At 46.6% G+C, this 22,119-nt stretch overlaps 2 protein-coding genes across 2 annotated transcripts; both read right to left on the reverse strand.

Annotated features, from left to right (window-relative positions):
- Positions 1-5,973: 5,973 nt before the first annotated feature.
- LOC144278851 (olfactory receptor 51G2-like) lies at positions 5,974-6,909 on the reverse strand. The gene has a single exon (XM_077840208.1). The coding sequence runs from the start codon at positions 6,907-6,909 to the stop codon at positions 5,974-5,976; it is 936 nt and encodes a 311-aa protein (XP_077696334.1).
- Positions 6,910-19,043: 12,134 nt separating this feature from the next.
- On the reverse strand, positions 19,044-19,979 carry LOC144278861 (olfactory receptor 51G2-like). Its single transcript, XM_077840218.1, has one exon. The coding sequence runs from the start codon at positions 19,977-19,979 to the stop codon at positions 19,044-19,046; it is 936 nt and encodes a 311-aa protein (XP_077696344.1).
- Between the last annotated feature and the right edge of the window lie 2,140 nt (positions 19,980-22,119).

A 22,119-nucleotide genomic window follows, 5' to 3' on the forward strand; every position in this document is an offset into this window, starting at 1 on the left:
CGATTCCAATAACACAATGCAAAACCGGCTCAAGCCTCCACCCAGTGACCTGGGACAAATATATACCACCCCCACTGGGCACCTCCAAGAGGCAATACTTCCCCTCTCGCAAGCACAGAGTCTGAGTGTAACAAAAAGCCTTTTAATAACAGAGAGAAACAATGTGGCATTATATTGGGGAAACACCACCAACAGGATTCATAACACAACCCATGAGCAAAAACCCACCCCAAGCAAAATGGGGGCATGTCCTTTCCCTTTAGTTCTTGAGTCCAGCAAGCCAAAATCACCCAAAGTCCCAAAAGTCCAATGACCCAAAAGCCTCTGTCCCTGGTCAGGGCAGCCCCAGAGTTCAAAAGTTTACCTGCAGAGTTTTACCTCCCAACCTGGGTGGAGATGGGGGGGGGTTAAGGGGCACCTTACGTGGTCCAAAGCTGATGGCCCCACCTCTCCATGGGGCTCCGCTCTGTCAGCCACCCCATGGGCTGCTCTAGGCATCCAACAAACTGCTCTGCTCCACTAGCTGCTCCGCTCCGCTCGCCCTCCCGCAAACTGCTCCACCATATATCTTCAGCCTCCCCCACTACTTAACACAACACTCAGTGATTTCAGCTCTTAGTAAGTTTAGCTCTTTAGTGATTTCAGCTTGTAGTAGGGGAGCCTCAGTGCTGGTGAACCATTAGCCCAAAGTGAATTCAGCTCAGCAGCCTGTAACTGGACTCCTAATAGAACCAAAATTAGCTCTGATATTCCACAGTGGAGAGAGGAAGAAGTGCAATTAGCATGTAAGGCCCTCACCAGGGAGCCTATGCCACCAAATATTAATACCTGTCCCCAACCTCTCTCAAGTCACAGAGTTTTGGAACCCATGTCCCTTGCCTAGTGAGTGCTACTTAGTTGATGGCGAGTCCCTCCATCATAACAAAAGGCCAAGTACAGTTCCACTGTCCTTGATTCCTGTAATCAGGGTAATAACAATTTATTCTTCCTGCCCCAATAGCAGAGACACTGGGGATCCCACAACAGTCAAAGTGACCATTTGGGCAGCTATGGCCTCATTCTAGGCGGGGTGGGTGTGCCTATGTAAATGAGATCAGCACCTGAAGTTCTTTTCCACAACTTGGCACACCTCACCACCAGATGTCAGGGTGGAGCTCATCCTGACTCTGCCTACATACAGCACAGCATTCGTGTGAAATGTAAGTTCTGCAGAGGAGATGTGCCCCTTGGGCAGGGAGCTGTGTTCCCTTTAAGCTGTGATGTCAGGCAGCCACCCTAGAGTCATTCATGTGCCACGCACTTGATTTGCAGAGCCACGCAAATCTGGCAGTGTGTGTTCAGGTGCCCCTCCCCACCACTGCTTTGCAGCCACATTATTCCTGCAGCTGCTCTGGGGACCCTCCTGCTGGCTGTGCAGAGCGTGGGGTGGGGAGAGGGTGCTCATGTCAGGGTTTCCCCGTCCCTGTTCCCCATCTCCACAGAGCAGGGGAGAGGGGACTCAGGACTTGAGCATGAGAGAGCTACTGTGATCCCAGGTCTGAACCAGCCTTCCAGATGCATGAATGAGTGCCTTAAAGAGACAGCACAGGTCTCTCACAGACTCCCCCAGCAGCCAACTCTCTCTCTCTCTCTCTCTCTCTCTCTCTCTCTCTCACACACACACACACACACACACACACACACACAGTCTCTCCCCCTCCCCCACCATGCCATATCTCCACAGAACAGTGGAGGGAAGACAGAGCACAGAAGCAGGATAGCTTTCAGTGAGTGACGTAAAGAGACAGCTCATGGCATCTCTCAGAAACTTCCCCAGCAGCCAGCGCACACAGTGTCTGTCCACACACATGCTCCTGTCCCAACATATGCTTGTGTTATTGTTGTTGTTACTTCTTGGTACTTCTTGGTTACTTCCTGCAATGCACATATAATCTCTGTAATTTTATTCTTTCAAGGTGTGTTATTTTAGTTTTCTGACTAACCAATACAATTCATAATTTTTATTTCTCTCTTACGCTTAAATTTAATTCTTTGAGTAGTGAATTCTAAAATGCCTAACCTGTCCGGGCTGGAGTAATTATCCCTATGGTAATTTTAAAAAATATATAAGATATAAGAGTGATACATTTATACAAATAGGATGACCACACTCAGTAGATTATAAGCTTTGTAATGATACCTCACAAAAGACCTTTTGCATGAAGCATATTCCAGTTACATCATATTCACACTCATTAGCATATTTTTATAAAATCATATAGAGTGCGTCACATATATTATATCTAGGTTTTTTGTTTCTATTGGTGGCACACATCCACCCATACCTCTGCACACGTAACAATATTTATTCTGCACATGGATGAAAAAAAAATGAGGGAACCTTGGCAGGAAGTCAGTATTTTGTTTACAAACAGAGTCAGGGTGATTAAGATCAGAAAGGGCTGGTAACTAAATTAAAGGAGTACTTGTGGCACCTTAGAGACTAACCAATTGGTGCCACAAGTACTCCATTTCTTTTTGTGAATACAGACTAACACGGCTGCTACTCTGAAACCTGGAATTAAATTAAGGATCTGGAAGTTCTGCCTGTAAAACAAAATTTCCGCTGTGGAGGGGGGAGGGGTTGTTTGAGAGAGAATATAAAGGACTCAGAAAAAATACAGCAAAGCCCTCTAAGCCAAGGTTACTTTCGGAAAAGGGGGAGCTTTGGGGGCATAGGTGGAAAGAATGGGCCAAAAGCAAGGAAAGGGATAGCAGTGGGATAGAGAAGTTCCCACTATACCTGTGGTACTTATGTGGCCCCATCTCTGTCCTATCTGAGCGCCTCACAATGTCTAACCAATTTCTCTTCACAGCCCCTCAATGACATAGAGCAGTACTGTTATTCCCATTTTACAGATGGGGCATTGAGGCACCCAGAGACTAAGGGCCAGATTTTCAAAGGCATTTAGGTAACTAGTGGGATTTTTAAAAGTGCCTAGAAGGTCAGGTGCTTTGTAAACCCCATTAGATGTCTAGCTGAATCTATGGGTGCCTAAAAGGTTTGGAAGCTCTGTTTTTAAGGCACTGGCCTGAGGTCATACAGGAAGCTCAAAGGGGAGTAGTACCCAGGTCTTTCAGGGCTAGGTCCCTATCCAACAGACCAGCCTATGTCTCTGCTGCATACTGCAAAAAAGAGAACTCTGGTAGATGGGAGCCAAATCAAGGTGGCCAGTTCTCTGAGATGCCAGAAAATGGTCCCAGGAGGTTGGGATGGATGTCGTGGTTGGCAGCATGAAAAGCAGCACAGAGGTCAGGAAGGATGGAGAATGAGAGTCAGCAAAGAAGAGCTCACTTAACTCCCAAGGGGTGGCAGGTTCTGGGTTGTAGAGCAATGGCTGCTGTGGAATTTTACATTTTAACTGAAAACCATTTTGTTTTGTCATTTTTTGTTCTGAGTTCAAGAAAAGGAAGGAATCAGAAAGTGTCATATAAGTATCCGATGTGTTTATGCCTCAAATTCTTAGGGATTCAGCTGCATTCAGGCCAATTCCAGAGCAGAGAACAGAAATTGCGTCCACAGAGTCCATAAAGTCGAAGATTATTGTTATGATTTGCATTATTCATTGGGTACCATCTTTGTGCCGCTCAGCACTGTCCAGAGTGAGCCAGAAAATGTAGTCCCTGAGCCAATGTGTGTAAAATGTGTAGCCCTGGATAAGGTGGCTCAGCTACTTAAGTATGAAGCATATAGTTATTAAGCACATGTTAACCTCTATGAGTGAAGGCACTGATAGTAATAGAAGTTTTACTGGATTAAGGACTAGAAGATTTGACCCTCCAACTTTCTTTCAAGAGGAAGAGCTGTCTAGGGCTCCTGTGCCTGTTTATTTTCCTTTCTTGCCTGCAGCGGCCCCGACATACCTCAAAAAGTCTCAATTTTTTTCTCAACTTTAAAATGTGGCATTTTCTTCTTGTCTGCTTTTAAATATTCTCCTGTGAGAACTGCAACTCAGGCACTGTAGTGTTGTGTTTAAGAGCCTTCTAGAAAGTAACTAGGCTTTAATCAGAAGTGAAAGCAATGTTGCCAACTCTCATGATTTTGTTATGAGTCTCAAGATAATTATTGTTTTCCTTAGAGCCCCAGCTCCTAGAGACAAGTGGAGATGTGATGATTTCAGTCTTCATTCTTCAAGAAAAATGAAGTTTCTAGTCCCCGTGGCTGTGGAGAAAGCGTCAAAATGTGACCCTAGTGCACCCTAAACGCTCAAAAAGCAGAAGGCAAATAAAAAGAACTCCAAATCTGTTATTTTTACACAATCTCATGATTATAAAGCCAATCTCATACTTTGTGGTGTGCCGGATTCATGAGTTTTGAACATTTGGGATTGGCAATGTTGTGAAAGTGTCTTGAAAGTGTCAGTTTCCCTGCTGCTTAAGGTCACTTTCTAGTCTATTATTTGTAGTGGGGTAACATCCCCAGAGCCCCAGGCAGGTGCAGTATAAAGCCCTGGGGCCTTGCCGTCATAGGGTTTTCCAAAGTTAAATGATCAATTCGAAGCTTAGTTAACTGCAAACAAGTGATAGAAAGTAAACTAGATTTTTCTACAATTGTTGTATTCAAGAGTTTGTAACAAACTAAGAATATACATTAAAATTTTAAACCTAACCAGTGGCCCTTAAGTCACTTGACAGAATATGTGAGAACATGTTAGTATTAAAGCTGAGTGTGTCTAATATTTATTTAATTCTCTTTTTTATATATAGGAGTTAGATACAGTGCTCCTATGACTTAATTTCTAAGTTATTATCTGCAAAAAAAACCCTACAGTTTTCAGGTGCCTAAGGAGCCCCTGGAATCACGGTTAGAGTCCCCCCACCCCAATCTGAAATGCTACCCCTGCCTTTCTTCATTAAAATAAAGAGATTGAGCTTCTTGAATCTATCACACTAAGGCAGGTTTGATAATACTTTAATCATTCTTGTAACTCTTTTTTGAACCCCTCTCCAGTGCATCAACATTCCTCTTGAACTGAACACACCAGATCTGTACACAGGATCCCAGTAGTGGTAGCACCAGTGCCAAACACAGAGGTAAAATCTGTTGCTCCACAGTTTGGCAGTGTCATAAATATAAAGGGAAGGGTAAACCCCTTTAAAATCCCTCCTGGCCAGAGGAAAAATCCTCTCACCTGTAAAGCGTTAAGAAGCTAAAGGTAACCTCACTGGCACCTGACCAAAATGACCAATGAGGAGACAAGATACTTTCAAAAGCTGAGAGGAGGGAGAAAAACAAAGGGTCAGTGTCTGTCTGTATGCTGCTTTTGCCGGGGACAGAAATGGAATGGAGTCTTAGAACTTTTAGTAAGTAATCTAGCTAGGTATGTGTTAGATTATGATTTCTTGAAATGGCTGAGAAAATAGCTGTGCTGAATAGAATGACTATTCCTGTCTGTGTGTCTTTTTTGTAACTTAAGGTTTTGCCTAGAGGGATTCTCTATGTTTTGAATCTAATTACCCTGTAAGGTATCTATCATCCTGATTTTACAGAGGTGATTCCTTTACCTCTATTAAAAGTCTTCTTGTAAGAAAACTGAATGCTGTTTCATTGTTCTGAGATCCAAGGGTTTGGGTCTGTTGTAACCTATGCATATTGGTGAGGATTTTTACCAAACCTTCCCCAGGAAGTGGGGTGCAAGGGTTGGGAGGATTTTGGGGGGAAACTACGTGTCCAAACTACGTTTCCCAGTAAACCCAGATAAAGTTTGGTGGTGGCAGTGGAAATCCAAGGGGAAAGGGTAAAATTAATTTGTACCTTGGGGAAGTTTTAACCTAAGCTGGTAAAAGTAAGCTTAGGAGGTTTTCATGCAGGTCTCCACATCTGTACCCTAGAGTTCAGAGTGGGGAAGGAACCTTGACAAGGATAGAAAAGGTGGCCAATGTTTTTTTGTCTCCCATATCACCAGCACTGGGGTCAGGTGATTAACTGACCCTTCATTTGATGAACACTCTGATTATCCTCACACGAAGGTGTTTGCTTTTCACACTGTACACAATGGGGTTCATCAGGGGTGGGACCAGCATAGAGATGTAGCCCAGGATAATCTCAGGCATGGGAGAAGAGCCCTCCCTGAATCTGTGTATCACAGACAATCCGATTGCTGGTGTGTAGAAGAGCAGGACGGCGCAGAGGTGGGAGACGCAGGTGTTCAGGGCCCTGAGGCACTCTGTGTGGGACGTGATGCTTAGCACTATTTTGAGGATCATCACATAAGAAAGAAAGATAAGCAGCGAGTCCAATCCCATCATTAAGAGTTTAGTAAACAAGCCATAGATGTTATTGACTGTGATATCTGAACAAGCCATCTTCATGACCTCATTGTGCACGCAGTATGAATGGGAGAGGACATTGTCTCGACAGTATCGGAACCGTTTCAGGAGAATGGGGAGTGGGAGAGTTACAGCCACTCCTCTTAACACACACACCAGTCCCATCTTGCCTATTCTTGGCAGGGTTAAGATAGAAACATATCTCAGTGGGTAACAGATCGCGATGAAGCGGTCAAAGGCCATCAACAAGAGCACGGAGGATTCAATGCATTGAAGTGAGGGGATGAAGAGCAGCTGGGTAAAACAGGCATCCAGGCTGATCTCCCTAGAGTTAAACAAGTATATTCCCAGTATCGTCGGCATGGTGGCTATCAATAAGCCAAGGTCTGCGATGGCCAACATGGAAAGGAAAATGTACATAGGCTCGCGGAGGCTTGGATCTGTTTTTATAATGAACAGAATGACTGAATTTCCTACTATCGAAATAGCATACATGAAGCAGAAGGGGATAGAAATCCAGAGATGGATGTCTTCCTGCCCAGGTATCCCAGTGAGAAAGAACACTACAGAGTTGAATTTGGTGTCATTGACAGCTGACATAATGTACTGGGCAGGTCCAGGGAGTTTTGAACTTTACTTCCTGAAAGGAAAAAGGAGAGGAGACTAGATGAGATTTAATGAGACATCTTTCTGCTCTCAGTGAAGTCTAGAGACTCCCAGAAGCTCAAGGAAGATCAGCAAAAACATAGTCTTGGATTTACACCATTGAAAGGAAGATAGGCACAGCCAGACCTGTTATCCCAGTATCCAGTAGCCAGTTCCAGATGCTGCAGAGGAAGGTGGAAGAAGCCCTGCAATACGCAGCTCTGAGATAACCTGCTCCAAGGGAAATTTTCCCCCTGACACACACTAGTTAGACATATTTATGGTGTAAATCAGGAAGGTTTATAGCCCTTCCAAGAGTTTTTTTTTTTTTTTTTTTAAATCCTCACTACTCTAACTGGATATTCTGGTTACTCATATAAACATCCATTCCCTCTTTGAATCCTGCTAAGTTCTTGGTCTCTTTGATATCTTGTGACTGTGAGTTCTGCAGTCTACTTGAGCACTGTGTGATTTTATAATTGTGATCTTGACACAGACACCGTGTCTGGCCCTCCTCTTCTGAGTGTAGCCCATTCTATCATGACATGTATGTAAACACAGGCAAGTGCATGGTGAAAATGGTATTTATGTGTCCTGCATTCAGGGTATTTATACACGTTTCATTGCCTCATGATATCTTTTTTTATTTTCTCCACTCCTGAGAGTTTAAGTTATACCACTGCCTCTTTGCAGTTTTTGGGGATAAATTCTTAGGGCCAGGTTCTTAATTCAATAACATTGACTTCAACTGCACCACTCCAGATTTGCATGTGTAAATTCAATCAGAACCAGGCTCTATTATCTTTCTGTTACCAAATGCTCCTGGTGATACACTCTGACACCCAAAAATCCCTCCAAGAGAAGCGCTTTGCCTGGCCAGCGTTGACTAAATCCAGGGAGTTCAATCATCCTACAAGCTTCTCTTCATAGAATATCAGGGTTGGAATGGACCTCAGGAGGTCATCTAGTCCAACCCCCTGCTGAAAGCAGGACCAAGCCCCAAATCTCCCCCTCAAGGACTGAACTCACAATGCTGGGTTTAGCAGGCCAATGCTCAAACCACTGAGCTATCCCCTCCTCACATAACCTGCGTCCTCACCCCATGCAAGGTTCTATAGATATCTGACAAGTTACAAGCTAACACAAACAGTTAATTCAGCTCTGTGTGGGAGGTGTCAGGGTTCCCTCTCCACTCTGAACTCTGGGGTACAGATGTGGGGATCCACATGAAAGACCCCCTAATATTATTTCTACCAGCTTAGGTTAAAACTTCCCCAAGGCACAAATCCTTTCCTTGTCCTTGGCCGGTATTGCTGCTACCACCAAGTGATTTAGACAAAAATCCAGGAAAAAGGGCCACTTGGAGTCCTTGTTTCCCCAAAATATTCCCCCAAGCCCTTTCATCCCTTTTCCAGGGGAGGCTTGAGAATAATATACTAACCAACTGGTTACAAAGTGAGAACAGACCAAAGCCCTGGGTTTTTAGTACACTAAAAATCAATCAGGTTCTTAAAAGAAGAATTTTAATTAAAAAAAAAAGTAAAAGAATCACACCTGCAAAAATCAGAATGGAAGGTAACTTTACAGGGTAAATAAAGAGATTTAAAACACAGAGGATTCCCCTCTGACTCTGCTTTCCAGTTACAAAACAGGAATAAAACTCCCTCTTAGCATAGGGAAAATTCACACACTAAAACAAAATTTAATCTAAAGCATTTCCTTGTCTTTACTTACAATTTCAGTAATTTTAGATGTATCATTTCAGGTATGTTTACAGGAGATGATTTTTACCTGCTTGTTCTCTCTCTCCATCCGGACAGGGAAGGAACAACAAAGAGAGCACAAACAAAACCTCCCCCTAGCCCCAAGATTTGAAAGTATCTTCTTTCTTTATTGGTCCTTTTCGTCAGGTGCCAACCAGGTTATTTGAGCTTCTGAACCTCTTACAGGTAAAGGAGGGATTTTATGCTACCCTTAGCTGTATGTTTATGACAGGAGAGGTTGACATCACAAATGGGTGAATATTTCTGACACTGGTGTTGCACTAATATCCAGCTGAGTGTGCACATTTATTTTGCCATGCTCCTGTGAGAGGTGATGGATTTAAATTACATACAATCACTATTACACTCCGCTTTCCTGCACTGCAGCTGTATTCTATGTTGAAACACAGACCAAGAGTTCTGTTCATTTATGACAAGTCTTGCAGAGTTATTGAGTGCATGACCCTGAATGTAAGTGCTAGAAACAGCTTCTGGACAGTTACCAAGGGACAGTATCATACAACTGTTCACAGAACAAAGAGTTCGCAGCATAAACCATTTCAAACAATATGTGGAGTACTTCTGAAATATTTTCTAAAGCAAAAGCCATTAAGTAGTAAAGTGACCACTGCTGCTTTCTGTAGTGACTCCAACAACTCTGCTGTTAGCTTTCAATATACATGCATGTCATGAAAGTTTGGTTTGAAATATTTGTATTAAGTTTTGGTATAACATTTACACATCTGTACTTTAGTACACATATTTAGTCCACCAATTATTTCCCCTTTGATCTGCTTTCAGAGATGATTTCTCAGGTTAGAGTGGGACTTAAAATGGAGCGTCTGTCATTGGGATTTCTTCACAACCTGAAAAGATCACAGCATCTCACCCCTCATTGAGTCGCTTGTCAACAAACAAAAGTCTAGTAGCTCCCCTGTCCCTGGGTCAATAGCTGACTGGTTCTCCTCAGTTTCTGTTCTGTCAGTCTGTAGCCTGTATCCAGAGTGGTAACAGGCATCGGGGTCAGTATAGAAAATATTCATTCCCTGAGCTCTCATGCTCTAGTACATAGTGACCCCAGCAGCTGTTAGTCATGGTGAGGGTTTGAAGGAAGTGGTTTTCAAAGTCAAATGCAGGAGAATTCATGGAAATGGAACTGCATTTCCCACAGGAAAGTAGTCTATTGTTCTCGCTCTCTCTTTCTCTGTCTCTGTCCTGTATTCCTAAAATACATAGCACTTTAAAATGATATTGGGACAGACATGTTGCTGAGATGCCATAATAATGTGTAGGTTAAACCCAGTTCTGGGGATGTTTTTTTATAGCTATATTGGATTAACAACTGAGATGGCTATTGAAACCAGTATGGCTTTTCTATATTTAATAGCAGGCTGCTGGAAAACAAGAAGGAAGGGAAGGAACAGCAGAAGAAAAAAAAAAACATCTCCCAGTAAGGACTTCAGGGAGGTTGAGAAACAACACCGGAGCTACAGGATGGGAAGAGCCTATTTCCAGGCTCAAGCCAGGTTACCCAGTTTGTTTTGTTAGTGCTGGGAGTCTGTAGAGAGGTGGGGCTGCTGTTGCTGAGAAACTTTTCAGACTGACAGGCATAGACAACACTGGGGAAGACTCAAGCCCCTCAGCCTGCCTGGTCCCTGTCAGAGAGGGAGGGCTGGGAGTCAAGCCTTTTGTTTGAAAACCCTCTTATCCCCCCATGTTATTCTTCATTCCTACTGTTCACATTAAACGGTATTCTGGTTCAAGAAGGCTGGCTGGTCACTCATCTCACCACTGCTCACATCCTCCTAAAGGGAAGAACCACAGGTGTCGAACCCACTCGAACCGGCAGGGCAAGCACAGTCGAATTGCAGTGTGCGGTACCCCAGGGGATAGTCTGAGGGTGGGAGGATTGCGGGATTCCACCCCATGAGAGGAAAGGGTACGAGGACTGACATGTGGCACTCGGAGATCAGAGGGGGGAATAGATGCTGGTAGGCCGGTAACTCTGAGGGTTATCTACGTGAGAGAGATTCTAGAGCTCTCAGCCAGACAGGAAATAGAAATATGCCTCATCAGACCTTTCACCGCAGAGCAATCAGCTCTGAATTCCTGCACTCACAATTAACCTGGAGAATAAAAACTTTGAAAATGCATTTGATGATTAAATTTCCAGCAGCAAATAAACCTTAGGTGATAGGAGAACTAGTCAGTGATATTCTGTGGGTCTCCTCGCACTCAGCCCCTGGCAGCATCTGGCCCAGAGCACACAGCACCTATACAAATATGGCCCCTTGAGAAATCCTGGCACAGGGCATTGGGGTTTTAACACTCTGAGCTCTTTTTGAATCTCAGATTTCTGTGTAGCTTCAAGAACCCAGTATAGAGCCTGGGTACATTTAGGGGAGGGGTTCCCAAGCTACCTAGCGCTGCGTGCCCTCCAGCCCCTGTCACTGAAACACACCAACAGCCCATCTGAATCCTCTGCTGTTGCACAGAAAATCTGCAACTGGAAACAGCTTCCAGCCTTTCCCCTTCACTTCGCATTTTAAAGATAGTGGAACCTGCCAACGTACCCAATTCCTACTAGAAGGGGAGCCGCTGACACCAGAGGTCTTCACCCTAAGGGACAAGGAGTCACCAGACAGTTTGCACAGGCAGGAGACAGTATCTGTTCAGATGCTGGGGATCTGTCTTTATGAAACATGCTTGAACAACCCCTTGGGGGCCACTTGGCCATCAGGGAAACTCAGCTGCTTGGCTCTGTGTGCACCAGCTTTAACCCCCACTACGGCCAATGGCAAACTGCAGGAGGACAAATCACAGGGGATGCGTAGTCATGCTACCCTATTGGACTGTAGTGCAAGACCTGCTAGACAGTCTATACCTGGAATACAGGCTTGCCATCACTGTTTGTGTGGTTCAGATTTTTCAAATGGATACATTGGGGGTGGCTGCGTGGTAATGATGATGCTATCACAGCTGTGATCCTGCTGAAATGAAATAATAAAATAATAATAATAAACAATATAATATAGGACAAGATTTCGCCCAAGCAGGTGCAGGCCAGGGAAGGGAGATTCCACAAGGCTCCCGACATGGAAATATCCCTTGGATCATCCCTTCTCCCTGAGGAATGAAAAGAGGGACCCAGGATCCAAAGCTATGCACAGATCTCAGTCATCCACTTCCAGCTCGGCCTACCCATGATCTCTGTGCCTGCAAACCTGCTCTAGGACCCTCTCCAGGCCGGTGGTAGCGCAGATTCCTTAGAGATGTTCTACCAGGGCCTGCCACAGTAGCCACTGCCCACAGGATCTGCTTAAGGGGGCGTTGTACAGGGTGGAGGGGACTGAGGAGGCAGTATGTGATACTCATCTGCCTGGGTTCATCAGTAATGTCCCTGGAGTCCATGTAGATTATTGATGAACGCAGGAAGCTTAGTGACACAGACCACTGTGACACATCGTCACCAGAGGCATGTAGTCTGGGAGCCATGGGAACCACTGGGCGCCTTAACTCTCCAACTTGTCTGGCCAATCTTACACTGCTTTCCTAATAACATACCAGGCTCTGCAATCTCTGTTATCACCCAGCAGGACAGCAGGTGGGGCCACACACCCAAATGAGCTGCCTGAGTGCTTTACCTAAAAGAAAGTTAAAGTCAGGCAGAAGACAACAGCCAATTTCCAAGCTCCCCCACCTTTCAACCTTGCTGGAGTCTAAACCCAGCATTATACCCTCTTGCACTGCACAGGTGCCTGTATAGTGTAAGCTCATTAATAAAGATCACTTTCCCATTGATGTGGGAATGATATGCAACAGCATTTGGACACAGAGCTGAGATTTTTGGCAGACACATTGCTCAAATCATGCTGGTAAAGATAAAGCATAAAAAAAAAATATTAACTGCAAAAGGATGGATTTTAAGTGATTATAAGTGATAGCAAATAGATCAAAGCAGATTACCTGTCAAATAAATAAAAATGCTAACTAAGCCTAACATACTAGATCGATTGGATATAAATTATCAATTTCTCACCCTGACTGGTGATACAAGCAGTTCACCAAGTTTCCATGTACAGGCTAGAAATCCCTTTAGCCTGGGTCCATCATTTCCACCAGGTGAGTCTTTCTTCCTCAGGTGTTTGAAGGAGGTTGCTTGCGTGGGGAGTGAGTCCAAGAAATGATGTCACTCTCCCCCTTACATAGTTTTTCCACAGAGGGGGGACCCTTTGTTTCAAGACAAGTTCCCAGTCCAGTGTGTGGAAAAATACAAGTACCAAAATGGAGTTCAATATCACGTGGTCCCATGTCCTTGGATGCCCTGTTGAGTCATAGCATCCATTACTGATAGGCTGGCTGAAATGTTCACAGGAAAGCTAACCTCTTCCATGGTCCATTGTCTTTGTTTATGAGCCATCTATATTTTAGTCACGACTATTTTTAGTAAAAGTCTTGGACAGGTCACGCAGAGTAAACGAAAATTAATGGCCCATAACCTGTCCATGACTTTTGCTATATACCGCTAATTAATCGTGGGGTGCTCGCGGGGAGGGGATGGGGTGGCAAACTGCGAGGAAGGCAGAGGCACTGGTACTGGGGCATGGGGGTTGGCAGGGCTGGCAGGCTCCCTACCCACCTCCATGGGTCCCGGCAACTCCTACGCATAGGGGAACTGTAGCCAATAAGAGCTATGGGTGTGGGGTCTGTGGGTGCGGGCAGCACACGGAGCCCCCTGGCCTCTCCTTCTAAGAGCTGCAGGGACATCCCAGAGGGAGACAGGGTTCCCCCCACCAAGAGGTAAGAGCCACCCCACACTACAATCCCCTGCCTCTAGCCCTGAGTCCACTCCCAAACACCAAAACTGCTGCTGCTGGCCCAGGTCCTTTCTTTCTCTTTCTTTCTTCATTTCTTTGCCTGGCAGTTCCCTGGGTAGTTTCTTTGACTCGATTTCTTGCTCTTTGAACTCCAAAATTCTCTGTTTGGCAGCTGCTTCAGCTTTCTTCTGAGTTTCCATATCTTTTATCTGTAATTCTTTTAACTCCAAAAGTCTTTTATGTTCCTTTTCTTTTTCTTCTGCCTGAAAATCCTATTCAACATATTGTAACAAAGTTCCTCCTCTACCTTGGTGGGTCCTGCGCTTATTGGCGGGTTTTGCTTGCCTCAGAGATTCATGGCAGCCCTCAGTTTGGCCACTTTCATGGCTCAAATCTGCCGTTCACTCAGATAACCTCATCACCGGCCAGTATGAGGGAAAAAGAGTAAGAACAATCCCCACAGTTTCTGCTGATCCACCATGTGGGTGAGGGACCAGCTCAGAGACCTTCACCTCTGGTGGAAGCTCCTGTGTTGGGTCAGGAGTTGGGAGGTTTGGGGCAAACCCGGGTCCACCCTCTACCCTGGATTCCAGCCCAGAGCCCTGTGGAATGCAGCTGTCTAGAGTGCCTCCTGGAACAGCTCTGCGACAGCTACAACTCCCTGGGCTACTTCCCCATGGCCTCCTCCCAACACCTTCTTTGTCCTCACGACAGGACCTTCCTCCATATGTCTGTTAACACTTGTACTCCTCAGTCCTCTAGCAGTACGTCCTCTCACTCCCAGCTCCTTACGCACACACTTTACTAACTGGAGTGATAGCCTTTTTAAACCAGGTGTCCTGATGAGCCTTAATTAGTTCTAGCAGCTTCCCAATTGGCTACAGGTGTCCTAATTAGCCTGCCTGCCTTAATTAGTTCTAGAAAGTTCTTGAGTGTTCTGGAATGGTCCCTGTTATCTTACCCAGGGAAAAGGGACCTGCTTAACCTGGAACTAATGTATCTACCTTCGACCACTCTCTTGTAGCCATCTGGTTTGACCCTGTCACAATATTCATAAATGATCTGGAAAAAGGGGTAAACAGTGAGGTGGCACAATTTGAAGATGATACAGAATTATTAAAGATAGTTAAGAGCCAGGCAGACTGCGAAGAGCTACAAAAGGATCTCTCAAAACTGGGTGACTGGGCAATGAAACGGCAGATGAAATTTAATGTTGATAAATGCAAAATAATGGACATTGGAAAGCATAATCCCAACTATACATATAAAATGATGGGATAAATTAGCTGTTACCACTCAAGAAAGAGATCTCAGAGTCATTGTGGATAGTTCTCTGAAATCATCCATTCAATGTGCAGCAGCAATCAAAAAAGCAAACAGAATGCAGGGAATAATTAACAAAGGGATAGATAATAGGACAGAAAATGTCATGTTGCCTCTATGTAAATCCATAGTATGCCGACATCTTGAATACTGAGTGCAGATGTGGTCGCCCCATCTCAAAAAAGATATTTTGGAATTGGAAAAGGTTCAGAAAAGGGCAACAAAAATTATTAGGGGTATGGAACAGCTTCCATATGAGTAGAGGTTAATAAGATTGGGACTTTTCGGCGTGGAAAAGATACGACTAAGGGGGGATATGATTGAGGTCTATAAAATCAAGGCTGGTGTAGAGAAAGTAGATAAGGAAGTGTTGTTTACTACTTCTCATAAAACAAGAACTGGGGTCACCCATTAATGGCTGTTAGCCAGGATAGGCAGTGATGGTGTCCCCATCCTCTGTTTGCCAGAAGCTGGGAATGGGCGACAGGAGATGGATCATTTGATGATTAACTGTTCTGTTCATTCCCTCTGGGGCACCTGGCATTGACCACTGTAGGAAGACAGGATACTAGGCTAGATGGACCCTTGGGCTAACCCAGTCTGGCCGTTCTTATGTTCTTAATTGTCCCACTGTTTGAGCTGGGAGCAACACCCCATCAATGCTAAACTTTTATCACCAAGCAGGTCTGACTGGACACCTCAGTTTCTTCCATTTGGGTGCTTTTGACCAGAGCTGCACAATCACCCCCAGCCTATTTAAAAGTAGTAGCTATATTAACAGACAACATAAAGCACTAGAGAAAATTATTTTAAAATAACAGGCAGCTGTCACATATCTACACTCATCTATCTCATGTATCACTACTAGCTAAGTTACTCAGGCTTTCCCAAGGATTTCTTGGGACCAGTGGTGTAGCTAGAACAGAAAAACTGGGTGGGCCCACCTTTCAGGTGGGCAGGCAATGACAGGGGGCCTGTATCCCCCCACAGAGTCAGATTAGGATTTGTGGGGCCCTGGCTGGCCCAGGACAACTGGGGGTCCCTCCCCACCCCTTCTGCAGCCCCGCTCCTTCCAGACAGTGGCTTTGGGGTATGGGGGCTTGCTGCTCCCGGTGTTCCTGTGGATTAGTGGGGTCAGGGCAGGGGGAATTGTCCCACTTCCCCTACGCAGCACTCCTGCAGGGGAGCAGGGTTGGGAGGAATGGGAGTGACCCACTTCCCCTGTCCAGCGATCCTGCCTGCCAGTGGGTCCAGGTGGGGCTTCTCCCACTACCCCCCTGCGCTCTTCCCATGCTCCGACCCACTCCCCGTGAGGAGAGCCAGGTGGAGGGAGTAGAACAAGCACCCATGCTCGGACCCTGCTTATCCACAGGAGTGCTGGGTAGGTGGAGCTGACTGGGGCTGCTCCATTGGCCCAGACCCAGTTGCTAATATGCTATTGGCCCAGACCGGCACCCACAAGGCACACCTCATTTGGGCTGGGTGACTAGGGCATCATCGCATGAGACTGGCAGGAGAGGGACACAGCTGGACACCGAGCTGCAGTCGGGAGTCCCAGCCAGTGGATTGGGAGGCTTTGCCCCGATTTGGGTGGGCCTGGATGCTAAACAGGTGGGCCACAGCCCACCCAGGCCCACCCATGATGACGCCCCTGCTTCGAACCCAGCCTAGTTTCCCTGTTTCCCTGACAGCATCTTCCCATCTGTTTGCCCCTTTCTTTTGGAAGCAGCCTTTGCTGAAACCTGTGTGAGCCTGGGACCAGCCACCGTAGTGCTCAGCCATGTCCATGTTACTGGGAGAAGGTGTGAAGCTGACCTTTGCCCTGAGACTGCTTTCGCCCAACGAGACAGTCTAAGATGAGGAGCCCATGGCTGCTGCTCCATTGTTTGGAAGTTAGACCCATTCTGCCTCAATGGCTGCAAACACCGGTCTGGTGACTGTGCTGAAAGGCTTGACTTTATCGTGACTAGCCAAAATTCCCCTCAGAAATCCACTACCTACCCCTCACTGTCTCTCCTGAGCACCCCCACATCTGCCACAGACACCCAAGTGCTGGAGTTACGGGGCTTCCCAGAAGCCAGTTGTCACTGGAGGCTGTGGTAAGAGGCCTTTTATAGACAAATGTTGCTCTGTGGAACCCTGACACAGCGCTGATCTTAGGGTCTCAGAGTATCTGAGCACCTTGAATGTATTTATCCTCACACCACCACTGTGAGGGAGGGCCGGGCTATTATCCACCTGTGCAGGGGGTCAGAGACAGCCCAGGGCTTGCCTACAGTCACACGTGGCAAAGGAATCAAACCCAGCTGACTGGAGTTGCAGAGCCGTGCCCAGACAACAGGACCAGCCTTCCAGCCATCTGAGCGGTGACAGGCCCGGCTGGATTCTCTGCTACACCAGCAGAGCTCCTGCCTTCGCCATAGAGAGCAGGGACGGCAAGGAGCCACTTAGAGGGGTTTGATTTGCTGGCCTGTTCTCCTCCCTGCATCAGGGGGGTTTAGAGCAGCCTAGGGGCTGAGCTAAACTCTGCCCACTGGTAACAGCTTTCAAGTGCATAGCTCACTCTTGCTAAGTCCTTGGGGATGGGAGCCACACCAGAGTGCCCCCTAGTGGCCTGAGGCAGCCCTGCAGACACCCTGCCCTTCCCTCTAAGGTCCGTGCAATAATTTACTCTCAGCCCGGAGTACTTAAAACAAGAGCCCCCTTTGTGGGGTCGCATTAATTCAGTCTTCTCTATAACACAAGATCTCCTACCCTCCAGCCCCATTCTTCTGCTTTTGCAGGAGCCCCCCACAAAACTTCTTTTTGGGGTGAGCATAGGTTCAGGCTTGCTGCAACCCCTGTTCCCTTTCTGCAGAGGCACCGCTCCCGGTCCCATCTCTTCCAACCAGGCCATTCCCCCTACTCCTCCACTTCCCCTGATGCTCCACCCCCCTCCCCCACAGCCAGGCCACCTGCCAGGCTGTGGTAAGAGCTATCCCGGGAGCCAAGGCTGGTGTGGGGAGCTCCAGATTCTCCCTCTTCTCTGGAGTGCATCTTGGGGGGCAGGAACACAGGCTGGGGGCTTCCCTTGGGCCCCACAGCGCTCTATCAAGTGCAGGTGGAGGATCGGGGCTCCTGACAGTGGCTCTAGCTCCTCAGACACCTTTTACCACAACCTGGCTTTAGCTTCTGGCCTGGAGAATGGGAGGAGTGTTGAGGGAAGAGGAGGAGCAGAGGGTGGGGCCACACAGGGGAAGAAGAGGGGCAGGGCAGCATCACAGAAGGAGTGGGGATCCTGCCTCTGTCCCTTTTTTCATTTTGAAGAGGTGGTCACCGTACAGTGAATGGGCTGGGCTGGGCTAGGAGCCAGCTGTGACTCTGTTGGGGAGATGAGGACCGTTTCCGCTCTTTTTCATTGCTGGGGAAGCACAAATGGGGGGAGGAGGAGGAGGAAACCTGGGCCTGAGTCTCTTGCCCGGACTCCTGTGTGTCAGGCCCTCACTCACACAGCAAGCTCTGCCCTGCCCCCGTGCGGAGTGCGCTCAGAGGTGTGCTGTGTGCAGAGCTATTAATGGTCTTAGGGGCTTTGCCTGAATGGCTTCTCCGGCGGCTCCTGCTTTAATCATGTCTCCGACGTGACTCAGTCACAAGCACCTGGCTGAGGTCGTGGGGAAGGGTGCCCCTGGAACAGCCCCTGTCCACAGCTGGTGCAGCCCCCCTAGATCACACAGCATGCAGATCTTTCGGGAAGAGCCAGGACTGTGACAGCAGAACACCTCTGCATTGTTTTTCATGGCCTGTGAATGTTTAAATACAGACGGGACAGGGAAAGGCCGGGTGTAATAGGAAACAACATCCACATCCCTTCTCTTTATTGACTGTATCAATAAGAATTCTGAGGTTGGAGCAGCCATCGACACGGCTCTTTATGGGGCAACATCCCACCATTCCCCTGGCTATGCAAGAACAAAGTCACTTTTCAAATGCTGCTGCCTGACTTGGTCTCCTTCACCTTGTGCACTGTCCTCCCTCATCAACCGCTCTCCAGTTGCTTCAGTCCTTAGACCCCGTCTGAACCTGTCTCTGCATAGTGGAGATCAGTAGTTCAGGTCATTCTAGATTTAAGGGTCCAGGATGCAATAGGTGGCCTGTATTTTTCATCTCCCATGTCAACAGCGCTGGAACCGGATGATGAAGTGACACTTCACTTGACGAACACCCTGATTATCCTCGCACGAAGGTGTTTGCTTTTCACGCTGTACACAATTGGGTTCATCAGGGGTGGGAGGAGAAGGTAGATATAGCCCAGGAGAATCTGAAGCAGGGGAGAAGAGCCCTCGCTGAATCTGTGTACCACAGACAGGCCGATCATTGGCGTGTAGAAGAGCAGGACAGCGCAGAGGTGGGAGACGCAGGTGTTCAGGGCCCTAAGACATTCCGCGTGGGATGTGATGCTCAGCACTGCTGCGAGGATCATCACATAAGACAGAAAGACGAGCAGCGAGTCCAGACCCACCGTCAAGAGTGCAACAGACAAGCCATAGATGCTGTTCACTCTGATATCCGAACAAGCCATCATCATGACGTCCTGGTTTATGCAATAGCAATGGGAGAGGACGTTGGATCGACAATATTGCAACCGTTGAAGGAGAATAGGGAGTGGGAGTATTACAGCCACCCCTCTTAGCACACACACCTGTCCCATCTTGCCTATTCTTGGCAGGGTTAAGATGGAAGCATATCTCAGCGGGTCACGGATCGCGATGAAGCGGTCAAAGGCCATCAGCAAGAGCACGGAGGATTCAATGCATTCAAACAAGTGGATGAAGAACAACTGGGCAAAACAGGCATTGAGGCTGATCTCTCGAGAGTTAAACAAGACTATACCCAGTGTCGTCGGCATGGTGGATATCGATAAGCCAAGGTCTGTGACGGCCAACATGGAAAGGAAAATGTACATGGGCTCGTGGAGGCTTGGATCTGTTTTTATAATGAACAGAATGACTGAATTTCCTACTATGGAAATAACATACATTAAGCAGAAGGGGATAGAGATCCAGAGATGGAAGTCTTCCAGCCCTGGTATGCCGGTGAGAAGGAACACTGCAGCATTGAATTTGGTGTCATTGACAGCTAACATAATGTACTGGGCAGGTCCGAGGAGTTCTGAACTTTCCTTCCTAAAAGGAAAAAGGACAGGAGACTAGATAAGATTTAATGAGATATCTTTCTGCTCTCAGTGAAGTCTAGAGACTCCCAGGAGTACAAGGAAGATCACCAAAATAGAGTCTTGGAATTACACAACAAATAGGAAGATAGGCATTGCCAGAGTGGATCAGACCCATTGCCCATTTAGCCTAATATCCAGTGGCCAGTTCCAGATGCTTCAGAGGAAGTGGAAGACACCCTGCAATAGGCAGGTTTGAAATAACTCACACTCACTAATTAGACAAATAGTGCAGTGTAAATAAGGAAGGTTTAGAGCCTATCCAAAAAATTTTGAAACAATCCTCATTACTCTAATTACTCTATATAAACATCCAGTCCCTCTTTGAATCCTGCTCAAGTCTTGGCCCCATTGATGTCTGGTGGCTAGGAGTTCCACAGCCTACTTGAGCGCTGTGTGATTTTACAATTGTGGCTTTTCCACAGACAATCTTTCTGGCCCTACACTTCTGAGTGTGGCCCATTGTATCATGAGATGTGTGTAAACACATGGCAAGTGCATGGGTTAAACTGTCATTGTACTTATCTGTCCTGCACTGAAGCTATTTATAAATGTGTTTCATTGCCTCATGATATATCCTTTTTTATTTTCTCCACTCCTGAGAGTCCAAATTAAGCCACAGCCACTTTGCAGTACGTGAGATCCATTCTTAGGCACCAGTTCTTAATTCAATAACATTGCCTTGAACGGCATCACTCCAGATGTACCTGTATAAATTCAATCATAAGTAGGCTCTGTTAACTTTCCCTTACAAAATTCTCCCGGTGATACGCTCTGACCCCCCCAGATTGATACAAGAGGAGCTGAAGTGCTTTGCCTGGCATATGTTGACTGAATCCAGAGAGTTCAGTAATCCTTCAGCTTTCTCTTCATCCTCACAGGACCTGCATCCTCTCCCCATGCAACGGTCTGTAGATATTTGGCAAGTTACAAGCTAACATAGACATTTACTTCAGTTGGGTGGGTGTGGGGTTAGTGTCACATATGGGTGAATGGTGAAAACAGTAGCTTTGCACTAATATCCGGCTGAATTTGCAAGTTTCTTCAGCCATGGTCATGTAAGAGGTCATGGGCATATATTCCATATAACCACTATTACGCTCTCCTTTCCTGCACCTCAGCTCTACTCTGCTGAAACACAGACCAGCGGCTCTTTTGTCTCATGACTTTTTGGAAAGTCTTGCACAGGTATTGCAGAGGGATTGTGTTCTTGACCCTGAACATAAGTGTTAGAAACAGCTACTGATCAGTTACCAGGTGATGGAATCGTACAACTGTTCACTGTACAAAGGGTTAAGAGCACAAACCCACTGCAAACAGTACGTGGAGTATTGTAGCTCCTCTGTCCTCTGTCAGTTAATAGCTGACTGGTTTCCCACAGGTTCTGTTCTCTCAGTCTGCAGCCTGTATCCGGAGTGGTAACAGGCATTGGGATCAGTATAACATTTTTTTATTCCCTGAGCTCTCACTCCCTGGTACATGGTACCCCCAGGAGCTGTTATTCAGGCACGATGAGGGTTTGTAGAAAGTGGAGTTCCAAGTCAAATGTGTGAGTATTCATGGAAACAGAACTTCATTTCACAGAGGAAAGTAGTCTGTTGCTCTCGTTCTCTCTCTCTCTCCTTCTCTCTGTCTCTGAGTGTCCTGTATTCCTAAAATCGATAGCACCTGTAAATGGCATTGGCACAGGCGTGGAGCTGAGATGTCATAATTAATGCCTAGGTTAAACCTAGTTCTGGGGATGTTTGCTTATCGCTATCTTGGGTTAACTACTGGGGTGTTTATGCTATGGCAATACTGAGTGAAACCAGTATGGCTCTTCTTAATGTAATAGCAGGGTGCTGCAAAACACGAAGGAAGGGAAGCAACAGCTGAAGAAAAGCCATTTCTCAGCGAGCACTTCAGGGAGGTTGAGAGACAACACTGGAGCTACAGGCTGGGAAGAGCCTATTTCCGGGCTCCAGCCACGTTACCCAGCTTGTTTTGTCAGTGCTGGAAGTCTGTAGAGAGGTGGGGCAAGTGTTGGTGAGAAATTTTTCAGAATGACAGGCAC

This window comes from Eretmochelys imbricata, chromosome 1 (genome assembly GCF_965152235.1).
Source record: "Eretmochelys imbricata isolate rEreImb1 chromosome 1, rEreImb1.hap1, whole genome shotgun sequence".
Classification (NCBI taxonomy): Eukaryota; Metazoa; Chordata; order Testudines; family Cheloniidae; genus Eretmochelys; species Eretmochelys imbricata.

Excerpts from the sequence above, each read along its gene's own strand:
- LOC144278851 (XM_077840208.1), bottom strand. The coding sequence starts at position 6,909 with ATGTCAGCTGTCAATGACACCAAATTCAACTCTGTAGTGTTCTTTCTC.
- LOC144278861 (XM_077840218.1), bottom strand. The coding sequence starts at position 19,979 with ATGTTAGCTGTCAATGACACCAAATTCAATGCTGCAGTGTTCCTTCTC.